At 36.2% G+C, this 9,184-nt stretch overlaps 1 protein-coding gene across 1 annotated transcript; it reads left to right on the plus strand.

Annotated features, from left to right (window-relative positions):
• The first annotated feature begins 467 nt into the window (after window positions 1-467).
• On the plus strand, window positions 468-848 carry LOC146887572 (uncharacterized). Its single transcript, XM_085670286.1, has one exon. The coding sequence runs from the start codon at window positions 468-470 to the stop codon at window positions 846-848; it is 381 nt and encodes a 126-aa protein (XP_085526412.1).
• The last annotated feature ends 8,336 nt before the right edge of the window (window positions 849-9,184 follow it).

Here is a 9,184-nt window from a genome sequence, read left to right on the forward strand (position 1 = left end):
TTGCTAAATGGGGAATGGACATTCTTAGCCCTTTCTCACCCGACAAGGGATAAGTGAAGTTCCTAATTGTAGCCGTCGACTACTTTACCAAATGGATAGAAGCCAAGCCCCTAACCACCATCACGACCCACCAAGTTCAACAGTTTGTTTGGAAAGATCTTATATGCAGATATGGTGTTCCACATACCATCATCACAGATAATGGTCGACAATTTATAGATAAGGAGCTAGCCAAGTTCTACACTGGCTTGGGCATCAAACACATCACAAGTTCTATAGAACACCCACAAACTAATGGACAAGCAGAGGCGGCCAACAAGGATATCCTAGTGGAACTGCGCAAGAGATTAGACAACGCCAAAGGCCGATGGCCCGAAGAGTTAGTAGAAGTGCTATAGGCTTACAGGTGCACCCCTCAATCATCAACAAACGAATCCCCATTCAGCCTAGTTTACGGCGCAGACGCCATGATACCGGTTGAAATTGGCGAACCCACCCTGCGTCGAGAACTATATGACCCAACCCACAACCACCAAAACATGGCCACTCATCTCGACCTCTTACCCGAACTCAGAGAAAAAGCCCAAATACGCAATTTAGCTGCCAAACGAAGAGCTGCCAGAAAGTATAATGCAAACCTATGTCCACGATCATTCGCAATCGGGGACTTAGTGTGGAGAATGGCCAGCAGTGCAAGAAAGAAGGATGACAAATTCTCCGCCAACTGGGACGGCCCATACCGCATACTTGAAGACGCGGGAGGAGGGGCTTATCGACTTGAACGCTTATCTGGGAAAGAAATACCCAACACCTGGAATGTGTCCCACCTCAAATTCTATTTCAGTTAAATGTATACTGCACTGAGTCGAATACTTGTAACCCTAAGTGTACTCTTTTTCCTCACCTGGTCTTTTTTCCCTAAGGAGGGTTTTGGCCAGAGAGGTTTTAACGAGGCACCCCATATTCAATAAATAAAACGAAGGGTTCTCAACTATACAACTTTCCTACGTTTTTACTCTCATATTCGTTTAAGTTCCCCACCCTTACCACAAGTAAGCGGCCTGGGTCGAACACCCTTAACTTGTTCTTAATTCGTTTAAGTTCCCCACCCTTACCACAAGTAAGCGGCCTGGGTCGAACACCCTTAACTTGTACTTAATTCGTTTAAGTTCCCCACCCTTACCACAAGTAAGCGGCCTGGGTCGAACACCCTTAACTTGTGCTTAATTCATTTAAGTTCCCCACCCTTACCACAAGTAAGCGGCCTGGGTCGAACACCCATAACATACAATCGATCGTATCACACATACACCACATATGATCAAAACACGACATACATAATAACATACAGAACCTTAATCGCATTTAAACACAAGTGCAAGAATGTACCAACGTAGCATAATGTACTAAATATTACAAACATAGGCTCAAATAATATTCTCGAATCAATTAAAACTAGAATCCTATTCTACTGCGACAGGTGCCACCTCCTCGGCATCGCCCGCTCTCTTCTCCTCCTCTGCCGCCTTCTCCTCTGCCTCCTTATCTGCACTGCCCTCGTCCTCCTAGACCAGCTTTCCGTCAACAATGTCCTTATTCACATCGAACTTTGAATCCGTTATGTCCACATCCTGATGGAAAAAAGCCGCTTGACGCAGTCCCTTCTCAAAGCCGTTGATATGTTCTTGTATAATACTATTATTCAAGTCGTCAAGCTCTCCCACGGCACCGTCATACTTCTCTTTCAATTCTTCATAATCTTCCTCCCACTCCCCTATTTTCTTCTTCAATCTTTCCTCTGAGTCCAAACAGCAAACCCTCCACGTTATCAACCTTTTTCTCTCTACCTCCCAACTCTCCTTCGCCTTCTCCAACGCAGCCTTCTCTTCCTCAAGCTTGTCAACCTTTCCCTGCAACTCCTCCACCTTTTCCCGACCCCCCTCCTTCACCTCCCTCTAGTATAAAGACCCCACACGACGACTCAATATCAAGGCTTTGCTTCTAAACTCCACCATCGTCCTCACAATATGGTCTGCATCCATGCTATCAATGGAATTTACAATGGTATCTGGGAGGTTGATCGCGATATCCTTCCTCACAGATATTTTCGGCAATTCGATTAAACCAGATTCCGGTCCTTTCTCCCCACTAGCCGACCTTGCTCCACTGGCCGACCCCATCCTGAGCAAGGCCGCTCTCACTCTCTTCACGTCTTTCCCCTTGTCGTGTCGAGGCGGTAACTCAGCTTTCCTCTTCGTCCCACCGTGTACATGTACTTCCACCATGGACTCCTGCAGGTTGGGAACATCAGTCTTCCCAGCTACTTTGGCCTTAGCGGCCATCTCCTTCCTCAGCGATTGGAAAAGCGCCAAGTTCTTCTTCCCTAATTGCGTCATGTGCCCTACAATAATATATTACAACTCGGATTAAAACAACTTAGAATCATTAACACAGTTTAAGTAATAAACAAATACCTTCAATATCTATAATCGGATGCACCGAATTATAAACTCTAACTAAGCCCTTAGTGGGCAACTTATCGACAAACTTCATTAAGATCTCCACCACCTCCTTATCCCCCGTCGATAACTCATCCATCCCTATATCCTTATACCGAGAAGGGCTACCCATCCAACTAAATGGGAATTTTGTACTCCCATCTGCATTCAAAAAATGAGCTTTGCCTTCTTCTTTAACAACAACCTTGAAGTACCCATCCTTGAAGTGCTTGAAAGACTGGGAAAATGAGTCCAGTCTGTTGATACTAGGACGACTTATCAAAGACAGCCAAGTAGTCGGCTGGCGGGGTCTGGTGTCGTAGAAGTACAAGAAAGCGTAAGGAGAAGGCTCCAAGTATAGAGATTGACACAGGACGTAGAAAGCTTGCAAGTAAGCCCAACTATTCGGGTGCAACTGTGTAGGTGCCACGTTCAATGCACGCAACACACCCATGGTAAAATCATCAAACGGTAGCCGCACATGTAGCTGCGAAAAGTGACATGTGTACATATAAAAGAACTTTTTCGCGACCCCCTCTTGCCCGTGACACACACGGTCAACAGCGCTAACCCTCTCCAGGGAAACGATATCACCACTTACCCCCTTCGAGATGACGAGCGTACAGTTCAACCAGGAGTTCAATAAACGAGACCACCGGAACAAAGACGATTGATTATGGACATCGGTAGCCGCCCACCCGTAACCGCCTTTGGCCGGCCAATCACTCTCGGCCAACTCTTCAGGGGGATCTTCTCGAACCTCCCTCACCGTCTCCATGGGAATTCCACTCGTCATACCTCCGGAACTAGTAACCTCTTCATCTACTTTCCTATCTTTACTCCTCTCCGACCCCATACTCTCACTATTAGATGTGGACAACAATATACTATCGCTACTAGACATACCTTTTTCGTGTTTACGGAAAGATGTCGGCTGAAATTGGGAACTAGTCGGACAGTAAAATGCACACAAGATCTCTGAATACGAAACTCTCGCAAATGAACCAAGTAACCCCTCACTCGTTTTGAAATATGTATTTATAGGCCAAGATCCCAAACGACGAAAACCCATTCCCGCCAAAAACAACAACTCATATCAATAGACACCATCATTACATAATACATGATTCTTAAAAACGACGGCGCCAGAACTTCCTGATTTGACCCCTGACACCCCTTCATCTACCTTCAAACGGTTACCACTTTTCAACCTTAACACTGTTCACCACACTTAAAAGCTGGGGGACTGGTGTATCACACCTAGCCAGTTCTGCTAGCATACCAACACATATTACCCTTGACCGACAACTCATATCGGCCAAGGCTGGGGGATTGGTGTACCACACCTAGCCAAACTTGACCAAATAAGTAAACGATACATACATACCAAAATAGTCAAGTATTCAGCCTAGGCCGAGTTAGCCTAAGTCTTATCAGATCTAACCTAAACATCTAGAGGAATAACCTGCACAAGATGTTATATAACCAACATAAGCCGTCAAGGAAAGTAGCCGGCCTAGGCCGACTACTACAATAGACTCAGTAAGATTAAAGCCCCCCAACGTTCAATAGGTCCTAAGGGCCTGGGCCAGGGCCTGGGCCCACTTACAGCCAAAGCCCAAGCCAAGGCCCGACCCATAGAAATAACCAGACATAATTAATACTCTATAAATACGCGTGGACCCCAATAATTAAAGGTACGCATTCATTAATCACATATTGGACCTTTTTGAGAGTTTTGACTCACTTGAGCTTCGGAATCCCTTCTGCAGGTAACCCCTTCTGGGTCCAATCCGACATGTATCGACTGGGAAGAGACCAACTGAGGAGATAACGGACTACACGGTAAGGTGACGCTTGTGCCTAACTCATCTTATTTGTTCTCTGCAGGAACAAACTTAATTCATTTAACAATATTATTATACATTTTTCACTATTTATTGTTTGAGAAAATTACATCAATTACTACATTAACAAACTAAATTAACTTATTATAATTCTTACATGTAATTTTTTTTATTTTTCTACTTCTCTTATAAAAAAAATATGAAAACTAAACAAATAAAAAAACCCAACAAAAAAAACCAACTTTTTACTTTTTTTCCTTCTATTTTAAATACAAAAACGAAAAGTAAAAAAAAATAAAAATAAAACCAAATAAATCAAAAAAATAAAAAAACTGCAGTTCGGAATTGGTATGTCCCGAAACCAAATTCTCAAATTTTTTTTTCCAAAAGAGCACGGTTTGCTTGTTTTATTACATGCATAACACACTGTATCTTAAATTTACAAGCACAACACTGTTTTTATTTTAATTGGGAATTCGGTCCTCCAAGAGCCGAATTCCAACCTTTAATTTTTTATTTTTGTTTTGGTTTAATTACTCGGATCATACCCATTTTGGTTCGAAAATTTCAAAATGGTACCCACTTTGAATTTGTCTCAATTTAGTACCCAATTTTGATTATTCCATCAATGTAGTACCCTCCGTTAAGTCTTCACAAACGGCGTTAACTACCTTGCCACGTGTCAGCCTCTAGATTTTTTAATTTTTTTTTAATTTTTTTTTAAAAATTGCCACGTGTCAAATTCTGGATGTAACACGTGGCATTGTCAGTGACACGTGGCAAAGTATCGCCACATGTCAAGGTACTTGGCAAATGTCATTGTCTTCATTTCAACTTAGTCCCCACATGTGTCTATTTGTTTCAATTTAGTACCCATATATGTTTATTTGTTTCAATTTAGTACCCAATTTATTTGTTTGAATTTTATTCAAATATATATTTTTTTAGATGGAGAAATATTGTATCTCTTTTAAGACAAAATTTATTATTTATATAAATGTTATATTGATATTTGTTACTAAAAAACTAAAAATGAGTTATAAAATTAAGTATTGAAATTTTATTAAAGTTAATGGTAAAAGTCATGAATAACATATTTGTAAGTCATTTTTAATAACAAATATAAATATAACATTTATATAAATAATAAATTTGGTCTTAAGGGAAACATAATATTTCTCTATTTTGTAAAAAAATATTCAGACAAAATTAAAACAAATAAATTGGGTACTAAATTGAAACCAATAAATATATATGGGTACTAAATTGAAACAAATAGACACATGTGGGGACTAAGTTAAAAGGAAGACAATGACACTTGTCAAGTACCTTGACACGTGGCGATACCTTGTCACGTGTCACTGACAATGCCACGTGTCACATCAAGGATTTGGCATGTGGCAAATTTTTTTAAAAAAAAATTCAAAAAAAAATTCAAAAAAATTTAAAAAAAATTTAAAAAAAATTTAAAAAAATTTAAAAAAATTAAAAAAATTAAAAATTCCAGAGGCTGACACGTGGTAAGGTAGTTAACGCCGTTTGTGAAGACTTAACAGAGAGTACTACATTGATGCAATAATCAAAATTAGGTACTAAATTGAGACAAAGTTCAAAGTGGATACCATTTTGAAATTTTCGAACCAATATGGGTATGATCCGAGTAATTAAACCTTTTTGTTTTCAATTCCAAGTTAGAATTCGGGTCATTGAACTTGGTTTTTTATTTTTTTTTCATTTTTTTTTAAATAAATTAGAATTAATATATTTTAAATTTTTTAATAAAATAGATATAAGAATTATTTTTTGTTTTCTTTTTATAAAAAATGTTACATTAAAGGTTAAATATTTTTTTAAATAGATCTAGTATTGTGTTTTTAGTTATTTTAGGTATTATTTGAAAGAAAAAAAATTATAATTTTTTTTTGAATTTGTTGATTTAAAAATAGATTTTGTATTGTGTAGTAAGTTTTTTTTATGTGTAATTTGAAAATATAAACGTTAATTTAATTTAATTTTTTTTTACAATTTGTGTAGTATTAATTTTTTTTAATAGGAGTGATTGCAAGGTTGGGAGAATCAAATTTTTTGGGTGTTGTGTTTGGAATCTTTCCTTCGTGGACTTTCATTTCATTGTGGGTTCTGTTTGTGGGGAGTCATGCTGGAATAAGTGGGGAGTTTTTCTTAATATTATGAACATCGCGCTAACAGTTTTTTTAATGTAAAATATGAAACTTGAGTGTTAAGACAAAATGTTCGTTGTCATTGTATCATAGAAAAAAACTATTTTCATCATCGCAAAATTGAAAAGCAGCTTTTTTGGATGGTGGTAATGAAAAGATGTCCCTTAAAGTATGTATGAGGTATGTGGGGAGTCTTGTTGGATTAAGTTGTGAGTTATTCTTATTAATTTGAACATCAGTTGCAGTAATTCAATGGATAGTATAAAAATGAAAAATATAAAACTTGAGAGTCAAGAGAAAAATGTTCATTGTAATCATATGATAGCACAATAATATTTCCAGGACTAGTTATTGTAAATGGGGAGTTATTGTAAATTTGTTTATTATCAGTTGTAGTAACGCAAAATATGAAACAAAAACTGGTATTGATGACCAAAATATCCAACATAACTTTCCACTTAATTGTTCTCCTCTCCTCAATTTCGAACATAGTGTGACTCGAAAATTCTAAAAAACCCCGTGGCCACATTACCCATTATTTAATGTCATGGTCATGGAAATGAATTTGTACTATGTTAAGGTTAGTGTGAGGATATTATGTTCACATTGATTTTTATATAAAAACTGGGTAATGAAGACCAAAATAGTCATCACAACTCCCCACTTACTACCTATGTACTCCCCACTTACGAACAATATAAGTATTAGCACAATTTCAAAAAGGTCCATTGTCTACATAACCCAGTAGTGAATGTTATCATACTGGCTAAATTTTTTATGTTTCATAAGGTACCATGCATGAATCATTCCATAAGTGGTAAGTATAAAGTAAATTAATGGGGAGTGGTGATGAATATTTCGGTCTAATGTGTATGGCAAAATTTCAGGGTGAGAGTAAATTTCTGAATTATGTATTTTTATGAAGTGGTAAAATTTCAGGGAGCTGCTATTGATTTTGAAGATGGAAGGTTAACTACGGTGACAATATCTCTCACCCTGAATAAAGATACATAATTTTACCACTTCATAAAAATACATAATTCAAAAATTTACTCTCACCCTGAAATTTTGCCATACACATTAGACCGAAATATTCATCACCACTCCCCATTAATTTACTTTATACTCACCACTTATGGAATGATTCATGCATGGTACCTTATGAAACATAAAAAATTTAGCCAGTATGACAACATTCACTACTGGGTTATGTAGACAATGGACATTTTTGAAATTGTGCTAATACTTATATTGTTCGTAAGTGGGGAGTACATAGGTAGTAAGTGGGGAGTTGTGATGACTATTTTGGTCTTCATTACCCAGTTTTTATATAAAAATCAATGTGAACATAATATCCTCACATTAACCTTAACATAGTACAAATTCATTTCCATGACCATGACATTAAATACTGGGTAATGTGGCCACGAGGTTTTTTAGAATTTTCGAGTCACACTATGTTCGAAATTGAGGAGTGGAGAACAATTAAGTGGGAAGTTATGTTTGATATTTTGGTGATTAGTACCAGTTTTTGTTTCATATTTTGCGTTACTAAAACTGATAATAAAAAAATTTACAATAACTCCCCATTTACAATAACTAGTCCTGGAAATATTATTGTGCTATCATATGATTACAATGAACATTTTTCTCTTGACTCTCAAGTTTTATATTTTTCATTTTTATACTATCCATTGAATTACTGCAACTGATGTTCAAAATAATAAGAATAACTCACAACTTAATCCAACAAGACTCCCCACATACCTCATACATACTTTAAGGGACATCTTTTCATTACCACCATCCAAAAAAGCTGCTTTTTAATTTTGTGGTGATGAAAATAGTTTTTTTCTATGATACAATGACAACGAACATTTTGTCTTAACACTCAAGTTTCCTATTTTACATTAAAAAAACTGTTAGCGCGATGTTCATAATATTAAGAAAAACTCCTTACTTATTCCAACATGACTCCCCACATACAGAACCCACAATGAAATGAAAGTTCACGAAGGAAAGATTCCAAACACAACACCCAAAAAATTTGATTCTCCCAGCCTTGCAATCACTCCTATTAAAAAAAATTAATACTACACAAATTGTAAAAAAAAATTAAATTAAATTAACATTTATATTTTCAAATTACACGTAAAAAAACTTACTACACAATACAAAATCTATTTTTAAATCAACAAATTCAAAAAAAAATATATTATTTTTTTCTTTCAAATAATACCTAAAATAACTAAAAACACAATACTAGATCTATTTAAAAAAAATATTTAACCTTTAATGTAACATTTTTTTATAAAACAAAACAAAAAATAATTCTTATATCTATTTTGTTAAAAAATTTCAAAAATATTAATTCTAATTTATTTAAAAAAATGAAAAAAAAATAAAAAAACCAAGTTCAGAATTCGAGTCCTGAGGATCGAATTCTGACTTAGAATTGAAAATTAAAAAAAATTAAAGGTTGGAATTCGGCTCCCCGGAGGACCAAATTCCCAACTAAAATAAAAATAGTGCTATGTTTGTAAATTTAAGATACAGTGTGCTATGCATATAATAAAACAAGCAAACCGTGCTCTTTTGAAAAAAAAATCCCAAATTCTCACCTTAAAAAAAAAGTGTGCTATGCATGTAATTATAGTCT

This window comes from Vigna unguiculata, chromosome 3 (assembly GCF_037176805.1).
Source record: "Vigna unguiculata cultivar grain cowpea cultivar isolate G323 ecotype 2 chromosome 3, ASM3717680v1, whole genome shotgun sequence".
Classification (NCBI taxonomy): Eukaryota; Viridiplantae; Streptophyta; class Magnoliopsida; order Fabales; family Fabaceae; genus Vigna; species Vigna unguiculata.

Excerpts from the sequence above, each read along its gene's own strand:
- LOC146887572 (XM_085670286.1), top strand. The coding sequence starts at position 468 with ATGATACCGGTTGAAATTGGCGAACCCACCCTGCGTCGAGAACTATAT.